Source organism: Sylvia atricapilla, chromosome 2, assembly GCF_009819655.1.
Source record: "Sylvia atricapilla isolate bSylAtr1 chromosome 2, bSylAtr1.pri, whole genome shotgun sequence".
NCBI lineage: Eukaryota > Metazoa > Chordata > Aves > Passeriformes > Sylviidae > Sylvia > Sylvia atricapilla.
Window position 1 is genome coordinate 45,927,612 of NC_089141.1, and position 17,585 is coordinate 45,945,196.

The 17,585-nt window shown below is 43.2% G+C and overlaps 1 protein-coding gene across 1 annotated transcript in view; it reads right to left on the bottom strand.

Moving 5' to 3' along the window:
• Window positions 1-17,585, bottom strand: part of FLT1 (fms related receptor tyrosine kinase 1) — a 109,267-nt gene that overhangs the window by 10,865 nt on the left and 80,817 nt on the right. Inside the window, exons 16-24 of the mRNA XM_066313118.1 lie at window positions 16,867-16,973; window positions 13,450-13,588; window positions 8,454-8,558; window positions 5,834-5,947; window positions 4,939-5,027; window positions 3,007-3,166; window positions 2,493-2,590; window positions 1,831-1,953; window positions 611-722 (exon numbers count right to left, since the gene is read on the bottom strand). Of these exons, the coding sequence (XP_066169215.1) occupies window positions 611-722; window positions 1,831-1,953; window positions 2,493-2,590; window positions 3,007-3,166; window positions 4,939-5,027; window positions 5,834-5,947; window positions 8,454-8,558; window positions 13,450-13,588; window positions 16,867-16,973 (1,047 nt within the window). The remainder of the gene's footprint in view (window positions 1-610; window positions 723-1,830; window positions 1,954-2,492; window positions 2,591-3,006; window positions 3,167-4,938; window positions 5,028-5,833; window positions 5,948-8,453; window positions 8,559-13,449; window positions 13,589-16,866; window positions 16,974-17,585) is intronic.

The following is a 17,585-nucleotide window of genomic DNA, read 5'->3' on the forward strand; positions in this document are numbered from 1 at the left end:
TGGAGGGACCTCCTGGACTCGGGCTGGAAATGGAGTTGATGGAATCTGAGACATGCAAACTGTGGGTTTGGCTCCCTTGCTCCCACAAAAGGAATAAGAAGCTTTTGAGAGAACACTCAGTTCATGGCACTCGGTGTCTTGAATGCTGTCTGTGGCACAGGAGGTGATGCCTCGGTCTTGGGCAGCTGATGACCCAGAATCACAGCTCTGTGTTATACCACAGGGTTCCACATTCAATTAAAATGCTTAAAAAATTGCCTGATTTTCCTGGCGAGTGCCATCAGTCAGACAAAACACTGTGACTGTTCTGGCTGTGCTGCCCTGCATCCTCTGCCAAGGATTTTTACAGGCAAAAGTGGCATGCTTAGGTTTTGCCCGTGGCAGAAGTAGGTGGTAAAGTTCTCAGATAGCTGTGTTTTCCTTAAAGGCTTTCAGCTTGGCAAATGAGCTTTCAGTGCTCTTAAAAGCACCAAAATTTCTAGTTCACAGGGGCATTATAATCCTCTGCCTCTGATTTAGGTCTTTCTGAAACAGCTCCCAAAAGATCATTGAAGGTAATAAACTGCAATGCCCATTCCTGTCAAGCTCCTGGGGTGCAGAGTTAACATACCCAAGGAAAATATCTCCCACAGCAAGACCCCATAGGACCACACGTCGCTTTTTGTATTGTAGATTTTATCAAATATGGATTCAGGAGCCATCCACTTGAGAGGAAGTCGAGCCTGGAGTAAAAGGGACAAATCTGACTATTACTTTCAAAGCCTGAAAGATTTTAATCATAGATGAATCAACTATATATTGTTATGTAAATAATTACCATTCAAGCTGGAACCTGTGGGATTTCCTTACAGGCAGTCAAGATAAACCCACACTCATTCATACACTGAACAAATTGTTGGAGTAAAAGGCTGTTTTTAAAAAACATGTGGCACAAAACACGAGACATTGGAAAAACTGTAACCAGGCCTTTTCTTTACAGGGATGTGGAATGTGTAGGAGCAGAGGTCTCTTGCCAGCATCATCGAGATAGGACAGAAAGCCCTGCATCCAAGCCCCAACCATTCTGTAATGATGTTGGAGATATTCTCAGGGAAATTTTCAGAGCCAGAATTGCAGGAGCACATCAGCAACCCTTGAAGCCCCCTTAGCACAGCTTGTTAGGATGTCCTGAGCAGTACGAAAGCTATGTGAACATTCCCCAGATAATTTGCAATGCTGTAAACCCTGGAAGCTGTTTACAGATGTGGGAATAGCTGGCAGGTAGGTGAGACCTCCAGAAAGAGGTCTCTCTGCATGACTTCCATGCCCACACCAAATTCCCATATCATGGGTAGGTGCAAGCACGGTTTGCTGGCCCAGCTCTCCACAGCAGGGCTGGCAGGGCACCCACTGCCTGCTCTCTGCAGCAGGGGGAGAAAACCACACCTAGTAGGTGCTGGAGCAGCAAGTCCTGCTCAGCTGCGCCACGAGCAGGGTTTGGCCCTGGCATGGGAGCACTGGGGAGTACACACCCTTTTTTGAAGGGACTGTTTTCCTTGAAGGAAGTTTATGGAGCAAGGGGGTTATGGTGAGCCAGCCAAGAAATATCTAAAAAAAGATGTATTAACAGGGCAAAGCTGTGAAGCAGTTAGCATGTCTAATCCTTATGCCTGAGGATAGAAATGCTTCCCAGACCCACAACACATCTAGGCAGCTCATCTTCACATAAAAACCATGACAGATTTTGAGCTCTTAAATTCGGGAAATGTGAATGTCTACAGGACATTTTGGTGGACAGTTTGAACTGACATGTTATAAACATTTGGGTAAATAAACAGCATCTTGACTTACATCTCCTTTTCTCACATAATCAGGATTCTTATAAATATCTCTTGCGAGGCCAAAATCACAGATCTTCACAACATTGTTCTCAGATAAAAGGATGTTTCTGGCTGCCAGGTCACGATGAATGCACTATAATAAAACGGTTCCACAATCAAACTGCATTTCCTTATTCGTGCCCACAAATTTCCTGTCTCCCATATCCTTTAAAAATTCATTATTATTATTATTATTATTATTATTATTATTGATTAATTTAATTTTTTAGGGAAGTTGCCTGTAGTTTACATGAAGCTACTGTAAACAGCAGTAGTTATTTTTTAAAAATATTTCCAAGTCCAAAAGGTGACAAATTTGTAAGCCCTTTGACATTTGCAGGGAAAGAGCTGAATCATTTGGAGCTCCCAAATATATGTTGAAATTAAGAAAAAACCTGCCACACCCAAAAGATCTTCCCCATATGAATGAGCTTGACCCACTGCCTTCAGTCATGATCCTGTGTTTATGGACTGTGGATACTTGGATAAACACGGTTATATTTATAATGCCAAGAGGAAAACAGCTCTTCCTTTGGGACCTCTCCCAAGGAAGGTGTCACTACAATGTAGACATGATTTCACCTCTGAATTCTGTCCTTTTCCACGGTGAAAAACCCTCAGTGCAAAACTCACCTTTCTGGAGGAAAGGAACTCCATGCCTCTGGCCACCTGAAAGCTGTAAGAGATCAGGTCCTCCATAGTGAGGGGCAACTTGTGCAGGTCATCAGCATCTGCAGAGGTGGAAAGCAGGGTTTGTTACAAAGATAGCTCACAGGCAGCTGTTTTCCCCCTTTCTTACAGACCCCATGATTCCCATAAAGTCAGTCTTCATGGAGGGATATTTGAAGGTCAGATACTGTCATTGGAAACAAAAATAGTGCCTGCTTTACACCCCGTGCTGTGGACACTACTGTGTTTTCCCCAAAGATAAGGAGCAGTCAGAAGAAACAATCACACATTTTCCTGTCAGATTTAGTAACCCTGGAAATAATCTTTTTTTAAATCTTCTACCCTCTGGACATGACCCTCTGAGCATCTCCCACGGATGTTTATTAGGGTGATAAATGAGGAAAAAAATTTCAGGGATTCACAGTATGTTGTAAAAATATCACACTCCGTGTAGGGACAGGAAGGAATTAATACCTACCCTCCTCATCCTCCTCCACATCACTCAGACTTTTATCTTCCTGGAACCCAGAGCTCGCAAAGCTGTCGCTGCTGGTGACACTGGCCAGCCTTTGTTTTTTGCTTTCCACTGGCTCAATATCCTTTTTCTCTTTCATTGGCTCTCCCTGCAGAGAGGAGTCCTTCAAACAAAAAGAGAAGAGGTGCTACATCAAAGCAGTGGAGGGGGTGGGGAGGAACCAGGTCAGACTGCTGTTGCCTTTCTGCTGGGCTGGTGGTCAGTGGTGTGGGTGGTCACATCTCTCAGGGGCAGGGGTGTCCAGTGCCACTGTGCCAGGCAGGGGCTGGTGGCAGAGCTGTGCTCCACCAAGGTCATCATCCCAAGAAGGCAGGAATTTGGTGGCTTGGGAACACCAGCACATGATTTTGGGGTTACCAGGGCAGTGGGCTACCTCTGCCCAGTGAGGATTTGCAGGGTATATGGATAGACCTGTTTGCTGGGCTGTGGCTCATCTCAGCCTGAAATAAGACATCTGAAAGGGCTCATTTCTCTCTAGCAGACAGAGAAGGAGCACAAAGAAGCAGATTGGGAAGGTTGTGTCCACAATGGAGGTATCCCAGACCTCTCAAACATCAGCTTTTGGTCCCAAGCTGCTTAAGACACGTCTGTCTTAAGCAGCTTGGGACCTGTCTCTATGTCCTTGCACAGGGTTTGGTATGGGCTTGTAAACTCTTTCCATGAGGAGCAAGGACACTTGGTGTTTGAAACAGAGCTGTGGTTGGAAGTGACAGCTTCTCTTCAATGCCTTTATCCAGTGTTTTCTTCCTATGGCCAATCATGTGATGGTTTAACAGGACACAGGTAACACTGTTTAGAAAAGGCTTTCTCACTGCTACCTGTAGAGCAGCCTGGCTGTGCTCTTGCCCCCTCTTACTTTTCCTCCTGTCCTGCAACCATCTCTTATTCCCTGTGCATGCTGGTGCAGAGCCAAACTTCCACCTCCTTCCTGCCCAGGCAGCCTTCCCAAGGGTGCCAGAGCATGGGTGTGGGAAGGGGGTATGGGAATGGCTCTGCTCAGCATGGACCCTACCCTGCCATACTCCCTGCTGAGCATCCGACTCCAGCCACCATGTGTAGGAGGAGCCAGCTGCTGTGTCTCATGTGGAGTAAAACATGGACAGCCTTGGGAACAGACAAAGGCCTCTTAGAGGGGGACGTCCTCTTGAGTGAGGTCTCCCACAGAGCCCTCCCCAAAAAAATCCCTGACATCCTGCTGAGGTTTTGGCTCAGCTGCTTTTCTGTATCCAGGCTCCTAAGTCTCATATCAGAGCCTTGGATCCTTTGGAGGATTTTTTCTGGAACAATTTGAATTTTCTGGGACATTTGGATATAGGTTTGTAATAAGAAACATACCGTGAATTTGATTCAGAGGGCTGTGGGATGTGAGGACAAGACTCTAATCTCTTTTCCTCTTGATAGCTCTTCTCACACAATAATAAGATTACTTGTAAATCTCTGAATATTCGAGTGTCATGGGACATGTGATTTAATTGGTATTATCTTGTTTGTGCTCCCAGCAGTACTGAAATAAGTGGGCAAAACCACTTCCTTAGGCTTTGCTGACCTCAAGCTCACCAGGAACGGGTTCATCAGAAGCAGGGCAAGAGCACATGGGGACACTTTGGATAGGATTCACTTCCCCTCGCTGTAGATGGCTCCAGCCAAATTAGTCACAGCAGTCTCCTTGCACAGTCAGGGAGAGAGAGGTGAATCCTTTCTTGGCACAACACATCCCACACCAAATATTAATATAGGTCAGGTGAACTTCACCCAAAAGTCGTTTCTCTCCTTTGGTAGGAGAGAGTCTGAGGAGACCAGCTCAGAGCTGACATCTACATTACCAACACTTACGTCAGGTAAGATGAACCCTACCAGGACCATCTGCCTCCTCACCTTGTTAGGGCAGAAAAGATTCCTTTTGCTCTTCAGATAGTTTGATAAATTCCCATATTTGCAGTATTCAACAATCACCATCAGAGGCCCTGGGCAATTTAATTAAAAAGAAAACAAAAACAAAAACAAAAACCAAAAACAAACAAAAAAAACCCAAACAAACAAAAAAAACACATTTTAAGCAATAAAAGGTGGCATCAGTTCTGAGAAAGAATCTTTCATGTTGATAACTACTACTTGAGTCCAGAATAACTGGCAATATGTCCTAAGAACTAGAAGGCTGCTTGAAGGACACTGGACATTATCAAAACAATACTGCTTCTGGAAATTAGGGCAGGGCCTAATTTTTGAAAGCTGGGTCTTGAATCTGGGTCCTGAGGGACGCTGTTTCCTCTTCGAGCAGTTCAGACTGGAGTTCCACAGCCCACACACACTTGTTGAACTAAAATAGGTGACATATCTAAAACAAACAATCTCCCATACTGGTCTTTTGATTTTCTTAGTGTAATATCATGAAGTATTTTACAACAGCCGCATTGTGATTCATCGTTCAGGGCCAGCAACTGATATCCCTTATTCCCAGCCTTTCCAGATCATGTTTAACTTGAGCTTGAGCAGTGGAGTGAGTGAGATAAAGGAGAGCAAGTGGCATGTTCCTAAGTTCACACTTCATATATTAATACTTAAAGAGTTTAAAGAGAGGAAATGTTTAATCACTTCATTAAATGACTAAAAATCTCTTTTTCTTTTCCTCTTTTTTTTTTCACCAACTACAGGATGAGCTTGAATATAAAAGTTACTAACTTGACCTCTAGATGAGAAAAAAACCATGGGTCACTGGCTGTTATTGGGAGATAACCCAAAGCCATTTTCAGAGCAGTGCAGACTTTTTTACCTCCATGTTTTGTGCAAGCTCCCAACAAATTCACAATGTTGAGATGATGACCAATGTGGATTAGGATTTTCAGCTCAGTCATCAGTGCTTTGTACTCACTTGCTGTGGCCCCTTCTGTAAATACAAATAAAAAGTCAATGTGAAAAGGCAAAGTACTGGTCCTGCTGAGCTTTACCACTTCTCATTACTTTCCACTGAAATAATCTCCATTACTGGATGTACTTCTTGTATTGATGTTCTCTCTCTATTCCTCCCTGCTCAGCATCCTCTTGGTTGCAATTAAACCTATAAAAAGAGTCAGGCACTCAACTTCCTCCCAGTAGACCCTTTTATGTTTAGAACTGAGAGAATTTCTTTTCTTACATGAATAGTTCTGATGTTTCAGCCAAAAATTTAAAAGAACAAATAAAAAGGGATTTCAAGATTATAATTAACTCTATCTAGAATTGATTTTGTCTGACCTGACTTCAGCTACCTAGGGGTTATGTTCTAGCTTGAGCTAATCAACATCTTAAGGGGTCAGTGGCAAGAGCAAAGTATTTCCAGAAGCTGGCTGCAGCCATCATGTTTAGCCATCTGTATAAGGGAAAGATGAGCAACCCCTGGGTGATGCCTGCCTGGTTCTGTTCATTATGTAGGAAGACTGGAGGTAGAGCAGGGAAGTAAATATTAATTGATTAAAGTGAAGTGACTGCATCTCACCCTTACCACCAGTCATGGTCAATGATAATAGGAATGACCTAGGAAGTCCCTCAAATAAATCCAAAACATTATATTTAGTGTTGAGTGAAACTTTTCATTCTCCCTGAGCAAATTTTCTTCCTGAAGAATTTAATTCTGTTAAGAAAACAAGAAAAAAAACCCATATTGCTTTGTGTAGACCCAAAAGGAGTTCTACAATTTAGTGACACCAAGAGCAAGAAGAACAGTCCTGTGGAAAACACCCTCGAGCTAGGTCTTAAAGGGCTTAGTTTCAACATCTGAATGGAAACAGTTTTTCCTGCTGTCCCAGACAAAACTTGTCTTCCACTTGGTGGTCCACTATTTGCTTATATGGGTGGTGACACTTCTCCTCCACCACATGAGAATTCTGTGAGTATAAGGCCTATAAATGACTGCAGAGTTCCTGGATAATCTGGTGAGGACACAAGGAATGAGGCAGACCTCCCCATGCTTTAGGTGAGATGCTAAAGATAACTACTTCAAGATCTGGTCACCACTGGCTCTCTTCATTGTCAACAGCACTGAGCAAGGGCTCAGCTCCCCAATATGCAGGAATCTGCCTTAGGATGGGATGAACTGTGGTCTCTCACCACTGCCAGCGAAGGGCATTTGAGTGACCAGCTCAGATACAAACATCTACTCTGCACATGCATGTGGGAATCCCACCAGGAAGATTTCTTGTGGCTGCCATCTGCTCCCATCTATTCCAGGAGCACTCACTGCTCCTTGGTGGTGCTGGCTGGCACCCAAAGCCTGCCAAATAGATAAAGAAACCCTGAACCCAGCAGCCCACTCCAAGGGCTGGAATTTACATGTAGAGATCTCCTGATAAATGATAAGTAAGCATATGTGAAGCTGGGAGCCACTGGCTAAGGTGGGTTCATTCAAACTATTCCTTGTCAATTGAGAGCATCGGGGTTCCAAGCCATACTGGCAGGATAGGGGATGTGTCCTGCCAGAGAAACAACACCAGAAGGATTAAGACAGGGGTTAAGACAGACAAGCAGTGCAGCATAAACTCCTGAGGCAATGCAAAAAAAAAAAAAAAAAAAAAAAAAAAAATTAAAAAAAATCCTGCTATGATTCTTACACACATAAAGAAGGGAAAGTTAAATACCTAGGCGGGATGCCACCAGGTCTCTGGGTTAGGGAATTCAATCCCAGCTGCTGCAGGCTATGACTGAATATCATCCTGCTTCCTAATTGCTCAAGCATCCTCTTCAAATTAATGAGGGCCTTTTGTCCTTTCTGCTCCATTGAGAAAGGTAGCTGGGTGATGATTTTGCTTTCAGATGAGCACTGGTGTATGAACAGTGCTGGCAAATCCACTGCACAACCTGGATGTCAGCATCCTAAGCACCATGAGATGAGCCTGCAGCTGGCTCAGAGGGCACACACCTGCACACCACCACCAAGACTTAAACTTCTTAATGTGTTTCACTTAATAAAAGGGCCTTTGTGAAGAAAAATCACTATGAAATCTAATGGAGAAGGATAGAATGAGATGCAAAAGTCAGGCATATGCAAATGAGACATAAGGCATCTTATTTTAACAGTAATATGATAATTCCTTGGAACAAATGGCCAAGGAAAATATGAAAGCTTCTTTCCAAGTGTCTTCACATCAAGGTGGATACCTTATACTTCAGCTAAATTTCATTTACAGCATTCAGTATAGGGTCAGTCTAGCATAATGGTATGACTTTTTACTGAGAAGGCAATTTTTTATTTCATACTTCTGCCATTTCAGTTGTGGTGGACCCAAAACTTGAATTGACACATTTTGGAGTCTTCAAAAAGTTATTGGGGAAAGATTTTTGCTTCTGGCAGAATTGTATAAAAAATGCACCACTATATAAGGTATCATTTTTTCCAATGCAGTTTTGCAGCAAGGTACCTTTCAGCATTTTCACAGCAACTATTCTGCATGTTGGTGATTTCCTAATTCCAAAGGCAGATGCTTGTACCACCTTTCCGAAAGCTCCATGTCCAAGAGACTTTCCTGTAGAGAAAATAAAGTGGAGAGATACATTTGGTAAAAAAAGGAACCATGTCAGCACATGGCTTGATAGATCGTGAACCGAAAAATGTACTTTCCAATGAGTCCCATAGATATATTTCCAACATGTAACTGGTTTAGGTTTTTTGGTTTGTTGGGGTTTTTTTTAAAATAAGCAGTCAAACTAGAAGACAGAGTTATCAGAGGGAGCAAGTGATAGGAGTGAATGCAACCACTAAATGAATGCAACCATTCACTGGAGGTACACTGGCTTCAGAACTGATTTTTTCAGTCTAGCTCTGCCGGAGAAAGAATTTGCTCCTCTTTTCCCTGAGCACACTGCACCATGCAGCAGTCAGTGATGCTGCCAGATCCAGCCTTAATAACACAGACCCTCTCTGACAATGTGTCCACATGGACAGGTCTGGCTCCCTCTGCCCTGCTACAGAGGCTGTCAAGGCTGGGTCAGAGAGATCTTGTCAACATATCATCTAGCAATAAGTTTTATTTTCAAGTAACTGTTTTCAGATTGCTTTTGTGCTTCACCTTCAGCAGAACCCAAGTAGTAAAGTGTCTAACAAGAGTATGGCAGCAGGATCTGCAGTATAGAGACAAGGAGAAAATAACAGTCAGCTTTTCATATAAAAGCAAGGGTAACATATGCCATATATTTATTTCTCAGATATGCACATGTGACATGACCATCTCCACAGGACAATTTCCCATTTCTGTGATGAACACCTGTTTGACTAGCTCTCACCTGGGCATCTGTCTTGTTGGTATCTGAGTGAGAGATGAATCCCACTCAGATACTTGCAAGCAGAGAAAAAGAGCTGCTGTGTGTACTAATTTAAATCAATACTGCCTTTTATATGTGTATATTGTATCTAAACTGCAATTCTCAGTATGGCCATCAGTAGAAGCAAATATCATACATTATTAAAGCAATGGAAACATGAAGTGGAATATGCTAAGCGAAAAAAACCTCAGAAAATTATTTCCACCCTAGATGTGAAAAAGTGTTGTCATTTTTTATGTAGAATAAAAACCACAAAGAACTTGATCTACATGATTGAAAAGCATCAACAGACTGACCTTGGTTTGTGAAGGGCTTAGTGTTTGGTAGAGAAATACAGATGAATCAGTGTGTGTCTAAAAATCTACTGTCACCTTTTTCAGTTACTGCATATAGATTCTTCATTCAGCAGATGTATGAGGGAAGCATCATTAAGGCTCAGGTCTCAGTTTTCTTAGTGAATTGATGGTTTTAGTCCTTAATGTTTTGACTGTTCGTGATTTCTACATGAAGAACTTGCAGTTTGAAATCCTAGAAAACCCATCATACCTTTGTTTAATCCATAGCTTTAATCTATTTCTATCACTGTTAATTCACTTCCCACATTGTGATAACCCATTGAGTCACCACTTGGAAAACACACCGGCTCATAAAGCTGCACAAAGCTGCTAACCTTTCAGAAAGGAGAATGAGCACTGGAAACAGCACTTCCTTCTCTAAACAGCAGTGTGATCCAATGGGAAACTCTAATAACACTCATCTTTGCTGCTCTGCTATTATTTGTACTGTGCTGAATGGTAGCACAGGGCTGCTTTAACTTTTCAGCAAGTAGCTCGAAACTCCACAGTTTAGTATGCAACAGTGGCTATGGCTGTTCTTGCAAAAGTCCCTTCTGTTGACATACAAAGTAACTAAAAAAATATTAAACAGAGGAATATAAAGTTGCCCAGCCATCTGAGCAGTCAGTTTGTCACAGCCTTTGAGCAGCTACCCTGGATGTGTTTGGGGTAATGCTCGGGTATGTAATGGTGCAGCATTTAGATTCAGACCAATGAAGCAAAGTGCTCTACTTAAGTTTTCCACACTTGGCTGGGGTTTACTGGGCTGTTCAGAACCCATTAAAGTGAATTTACACCTCAGTGAAGGAGTTTTGGATCAGGAGATTTTCCTTTCAGTCCCATTTCAGCAAGGTCCTTCAAGCATGTTGGTTGCTGGACCTGGAGCATTCGTAAAAAAGCATTTGCAGACACTGCACCCCGTGTCTGTGGGAAGGCACGGGCTCGAAGGTGTGTTCATTTCTCGGGTTCTTTGCCACTGTTTGAGTCATCTGGGTTTTCCCCACATAGGTATTTCCTGTGTAACATTTCCCTGTGTTACCCAGGACAGCTGTGCACATGCAGGAAGGGTGGGAAGTGCTGTGCTCGATGCCAGTGCTCTGGGCTGGCAGTGTACAGGAGGGAGCAGGGCTCAGGAAGGTGGCTGCCACCAGCATGTGTGACACTGCACTGGAGCCAGCAGCCACACTCCCCCGGGTCCTGCATCTCACTGTGTCACCTCTCCAGGCTGGGAAGGTCAAGCCCAAGCGTAAGGGGAGAAGCACATGATAGCTCAGCTAACACAGCCACACTGACAGTGATTTATAGCACCAGCATTTTTCTGCCTAATGAAAAGATGACATTTTACTCTCAGTGAGACTAATCTATGCTGAATGTTAATTACCCTGACTTCAGTGATGCCCATATGAAATTTCCTGTAATGTCTGTACCCCTTAAAGATGAAGGGAGAGTCTTGTTATATAAGCATTGCATCACAGCCGTGGGCTGTGTGTATGCATGTTGGAGGAACACACAGAAAAAGAGATGTGGGCTGAAAGGAGAGACTTCTTTGCAAAAGTTATAATAAATATGTGTCCTGGAGGATAAGTAGGTGGAAAGAGAAAAACAGTCACATCACATGTGGGAAGAGGTTGCATTTCTAAGTAGAAATATTTTTTAAAAACCATAGAAGCACATTTTGTGTTTGTGAGACACTGATCCTCAGAGACTGCCAAGGTTACTCAAAGACTGAGCCAATTGCCGTGTAAGCAGGACTTGCACTGAGCTAATCTCACATACTGGACATACACAACTTCTTCAAATCTGGTTCTCATTCATTGTCAGCATTCTTTATTTGTTTACACCAGTTCTTCCACTTTTAACTCATTCTCTGGTCATCGTTTGTCACCTCTGGACTCCAAACACTAACCCTGCAAGGCACGGGTTTTTCCTTGGTGTTTACATTCCATTTCTGTTTGTTTCTTTCCCAGTGGTCACATTGTCTGCACATCAGGCTCTCGGTCCACCGTTGTAAGAAAATTGTCTGAAGATTGAAGTCACTCCAGCACAAGGTCCCAGCATTCCCAGAATTATGTATTAATTATAAATCGAGAGCAATGTATTTCAGCTGTGCTCATCCACATCTGGCCACCTTGTGTCTTGTGGCAGGCAAATTAAGTGTGATCCTAATTTTGCAGGTGTTAACCAAGCTCTGTCCCTGATATCCAGGAGGCAGGAAGAATCTGTTACAGCTCCTAGCTAAAATGAAAGGATTTTCTAGACCTTGCTGTAGGACAAATGTAATGCATGCCTGAAAGAACAAACAGTGCTATAGCAACGAGGCTGAGCTTATCACTGACATTTTAATGTTGACCTTCTTGCTAAAATCCGTGTGGTTTGTGGAGGGATCCATCAACTTCAAAATAAGGTCCCTTCCCCCCTTCCCTTCTCATCAGCCCCACACTAGGCTTAATAAGGAATGGTCCCAAACCCATGCTTTTTGCTGGGACATCTTTTGGGGAGCTGGCTGTAGGCTTAAAGTTTTCAAGGATTTTATTTATTTATGTGTGGACTTACATGTCACATTCTTGCTCTTTATGGTGCAATAACACAATATTTATAAAACTGCAGCACACAGGGAAAACAAGGAGATTGTGCTGGAAAAAGGAGAAGGAGAAACAGGAAGGGGTGCTGGATGGATTATGACGACCCAGTTCTGCACAGGCTTTTTTCCCAAGATTCCAGGTTGAAGAAAGGGAAGAAAATCATAAAATCATAGAATATCCTGAGTTGGAAGGTACCCATAAGGAACATCCTTGTGGATGATCCTGGCCCTGAACAGCACAATTCCAAGCAGCACACCATGTGCCTGTGAGTGTTGTCTAGATGCTTCTTGAACTCTGTCAGGCTTGGTGCTGTGACCACTTCCTTGGGGAGCCTGTTCCAGTGCCCAACCACCCTCTGGGAGAAGAACCTTTTTCTAATATCCAACCTAAACCTCCCCTGACACAACTTCAGGCCATTCCCTTGGGTCCTGCCACTGCTCACCACAGAGTAACCCCTGCCATCCCTCTTCCCCTCATGAGGAAGTTGCAGACTGCAGTGAGGTCTGCTCTCTACTCCTCTCCTCCAGGCTGAACAGACCGAGTGACCTCACCTGCTCCTCATATAGCTTCCCCTCCAGACCCCTCATCATTATTACAGTGAATCACCAAAGTTACAGTAAATGCCAAAGGTCAGGCTCCTGAGTCTAGAGAGAGAAACATCAAAGTTGGCAGTCTGATTTGGAATTCTTGGGTTGCTCTTTTTGTGGCATATTTTAGGTAAATCAGTTTCCAAAATATGTAATGCATGATTCTTGTCTATATTCTTCTTCTGTGGCCAGGTGGCCAACCTAATAGATGAGAGAAAGGCTGTGGATTTTGTCTACCTGGACCTTAGTAAAGCCTTTGTCACTGTCTCCTACAGCTTTTTCCTGGAGTGAACAGGTAGATTATTCATAGTTGGATTTCATTTTAAGGGTCTTTTCCAACTTAAATGATCTTGTGGTTCTATTTTCATTTTCCTACATGGAGTCCAAATATTCATGTGAAAGAAAAGTCAAGTAGACATGGTCAGTCAGTCCTAAAGGCTGTAACTCATCCACAGATCTGTGCTCTCAGTGTGGAACAGACCACACCAAACCTGGCTGTGCTGAGTGCCTAGAACACATCCAGCTCCTCTTTACCCATAGCTACATCTTATTCAATCAATCCAAACTCTATGTGAACTATTCCAATATTACCTAGTTTTAGCCTTTCTCTTGCAATTTCCCACTTGCTGGCATCATAAGGTAGACGTTCACACTGCTCATCTAAGGGGACTTCATCAGGATCCATTATGATTGACAGGTAATGGTTGGTCTTCATTTCAGAGGAACGAGGCTAGAAAACAAAGACATTGCAAAATGAAAAAGTGGATTAGAGTATATGTGAGCATCGTCTTGTTTGGATCAAGGGCTCCAAGTTAATTTTGTTCATAAGGCTGCATGTTTCACTGCACAGTGGATGGTTTGGTTAAGATCCCTTTGGCTTTTCTATATACTGCAAGAGTTTTTATATAAAGGCAACTCCTTCCTCTAGTTTTCCTTCTATGTGACATACCAGTTTCTTCAATGGAATCCATGTGGGTTGTTATTAACATATGGTGTTATGACACAGGCTGTCTGCACGGTCAGGAGAAATACTTTCAGCAAGTGACTAAACATTGCTGATAAAAATAACTTTCCTTCATGATTGTGCAAAGCAAGAAGTGGCCACATGCAACAGATGGAGTACTACTGCCAGTGTTTATTTGTTCCATATATCCCACAAAGATAGGTCACATGTGGTTAGAAATGGTGCAAGACAAGTCCTCAGGACACTGGACATAATACGCTTCAAAATCTGCTGGCAAATTTTTAGGATTTTTTATTTCTTTGGTACCATTTCTGAAAAATTTTCTGAAACCATTTGAGTCTGGAGGAATTTATAAACAGCTGGACTCAAACACAAAATTTAAAACATAAGATTTCAAATTAATTTGCCAGTTTACTTTCTCCTGAGCAAATGAATTGTCCACTTCCCTTGAGAAATATAAGGGAAGATGAATATGATCTGAAAGGCTCCTGCAGTTCATCCATTTTGAAATATATGTTCCCTGAAAGAGCATCAAGATTGCCATTCTAGTCCACTTGGTTTTTCTTGACACAGGAGTACTCATCTTTCTATAGAAACGGTCTAGTGTTTGCCATAATTTCCTGGCTATTAGTTGGAAATCATGGGAAATCTGCAGAACTGAACCTGAATGAGTTGTTTTTCCTAAACTTGTGGACAAAGACATACAGGCACCACAAACATACAGATATAACCACATATTCTCTTTTCTTTTGCTTTTAACTCTTTTTGCTCTTCTCTTTTCATATTTGCTTTAACTACCTCCTAAGACTTTCAACTTCCCTCCTCTACAGCTTGGAAATATGTCCCTAATATTTGTATTTACAGGCATGTTTTTTGAGAAGGGTATTCCTAACTGTGCATGCCTTGATTACAAACACAACTTGATTAAAATAACAGTAATTAACAACTGCTGTTCTGGTTGTTTTTCATCCTCCCCAAAACCATAAATTTTGTCCCAAGAAAGATGCACTTATGCTTGGGGAAAAAGTCAGGAGGCTTAAAACCTGGCTCCAAAACATCCACTAAGTCTGGAAAGAAAACAGATAAATGGGAAATGAGTAGGGACAGAAACTTGTGTGGTGCTCCAGAAAGGACATTTCTAGATAGAGATGTGTGCATCAGAGTGCTCCTACCCATTGCATTAGAAGAGGTTTTAAGTGGACTCATCCCAGAAAAAGCAATAGGAGAGAGGAATAGTTCAGACAATTTCCCAGAGTTTTTTCTTCAAATGCACTCAATATCAAATTTTTGGCACAAACAGAGATTTGAAGCAACATTTTCAATGATGAAAAATTGTTAAGGATATATTATGTCCCTGTGTGCAACACAGAGAGGCTTTTTGAAAATGCTCTTGGAGAGCATCTTTTTTTCTCTGTTATGGCAACATAATTTGTATCTAATATTCAATTGAGAGCTAATTACAGACATAAATCTTTGAGAGTAAGGATTAATAAGAGAAACACAGAGAAGAGCATAAACATAGACTAACACTAGCTGGAAAGGCTCATCTGGAAAGTTGCCTTAACATGTCATTTAGTTAAAGTCCCTTGATCTACAGTGACGATGATATTTTTATTATCTTTTAACAACCTAACAAGTTTTGGTCTCATAAAAAATGAAATAAAGAAGATCTGCAACCCCTTGCTACATTTAAATCTTATTTTTTCCCAAGACTTGCAGTCACGTTATAACTTGCTTCATCATTACTGTTGAGCATTCAGTACTGGTCCCTCTTGCCTTGTAATTTCTCTTACAGCTATGAAGTTTCTCCACAGCTTCAGCTGACCTCTGCTTTCCTTTCCCCTAAACTCCCACACATTTCTCCTCACTAAATCTTGCAGCAGTCAGAATGCAGGCAGAGTGACTGCTGCTGACTGATTTGGAGGTCTAATGCTGCTTTCCCATCAGTCAATAGAAGTCCTTAATACCCAGCCTAAGATACCAGCAGGCCTTAATGCAGGTTGAGACAAAACGGTCTGTCAGGCTGCAGTGGACCTTCAGCAGCCATCCCTCATCCAACTGGGACATGCCCAGCTGTGGTGGCAGTGAGCAGATCCTCGTGCCACTGCACTGTGCCACCCCTGGGCTGCTGGTGGTGTGGGAGTGAGGAGAGGGGAGCATGCAGCCATTTCTCAGTTCATGTCTTGCACTGCCCCAGTACCTTCCCTCAAATCCATCTGCTCCTACAGGTTACTCTGAGATCTTCCTGCACGACTGAGGAGTTGTATTTTCTGCTTGGGAAAGCTGCTGCGGTTTAGCCTGCACTGATCACACAATGCAGACAGGGTGCTGTCAGCAAAAACCATCACAGTCAGCCTTGGACAAGAAGGAGGGTCAGCTGCAGGGGCAGTTAAATTTGTCATGTTGGTACAGGATCATCTACTCTAGAAGCTGCACCATCAAAACTCCTTCAGCAAAATATCACTTTGGAAGTGATGTAATTATACCAGACACTGTGCGAACCAGACCCCAGCACATTCTGTGAAGATCTGTCATTCCCACTCACTCAGATCTTCAAAGACATTAGGATGCCAAACCCCCACAGTTTTTATAAGGGAATGAGGATGCCTTTGGTGTGAGTCAGGCAACCAAATTCTTGTGAGCCTCAGAGTCTTGTCCCCACCAGGCCTTCTCTTTCTGGCTTACTCATAGTCAGCCTTGCAAGTCACAGTTCTCCAGCATCCATCAACAGCCTGGTTGTGGCACCAGTAACAAGGATGAGCAGCATCAAAGACTCATAGAATCACAGGATATTCTGAATTGGAAGGGACCCACAAGGATGATCAAAGTTTGATTCCTGGCCTTACACAGGACAGCCCCAAGAGCCCCATGTGCCTGAGAGTGTTGTTTGAACACTCCTTGAACCCTGGCAGACTTGGTGCCGTGAAAGTGAAACACAATTTTTCTTTGGTAGACTCAGCAATCCCAGCAGCCTGGGGAAAATTTTCTGCCAAGGGCTGCCAAGCAGAGGCAGGTGCCACAGGGAGATCCCTGTCTGTTCTTACCCTCTTCAGCTTGCGAATGAAGAGGGTCAGCAGGAGCCAGAACAGCGTCGCAGCCACACAGGTACAGGTCAGAGTTATCAGCTCCAGGTTTGACCTCTCCGTTATGCCTGGGAAAATCAAGTGGGAAACATATTAGAAAATATGACCTGCAAGCCAAGAGCATTTCATGCTTTTTTTTGCCATTAAATAAAATGCCAGGAAGGACCAGCTCTTTTCAATGGGGTATTAATCTCTGTTTGGATTGGCTCACAGAGCCAAAAAAAAAGGTCTCCTGCAGCCTCAGGAGAGGATAAGGCTGCACAGAGGGGATGGCTCTGCTGGGCCTTTCCCACAGGCAGTACAATGCTGTGAGAGCTGCTGCTCTAACATGCAGGAGAAGCTCTGAAGGGAGGGCTTGTGCTGGTGTAGGCACCAGTGACTCCAAGTGGGACCCAGGGCATGTTGCAGTGCTGCTGTTTGGAGTTTGCTGTCCAGGACCTGATGCCTTTCCTTATCCACTTCTCAGAGAACTCTTCCCTGCTGATGGCTAAGCCCTGCAGCCCGCATCTTCATCCCAGACGTGCTGTGAACCCTCCAGCCCCCACCAAAACCATCACTGGGGATGACCTGGGGATTCTCTTGGAGACTCATGGTGCTGCCAGCAGCAGTCCATGAGCTCGTCTTCATGGCTGGGATGAATCTGATCTGTCACCTAGGGGCTCAGCTCATACACAGCATAG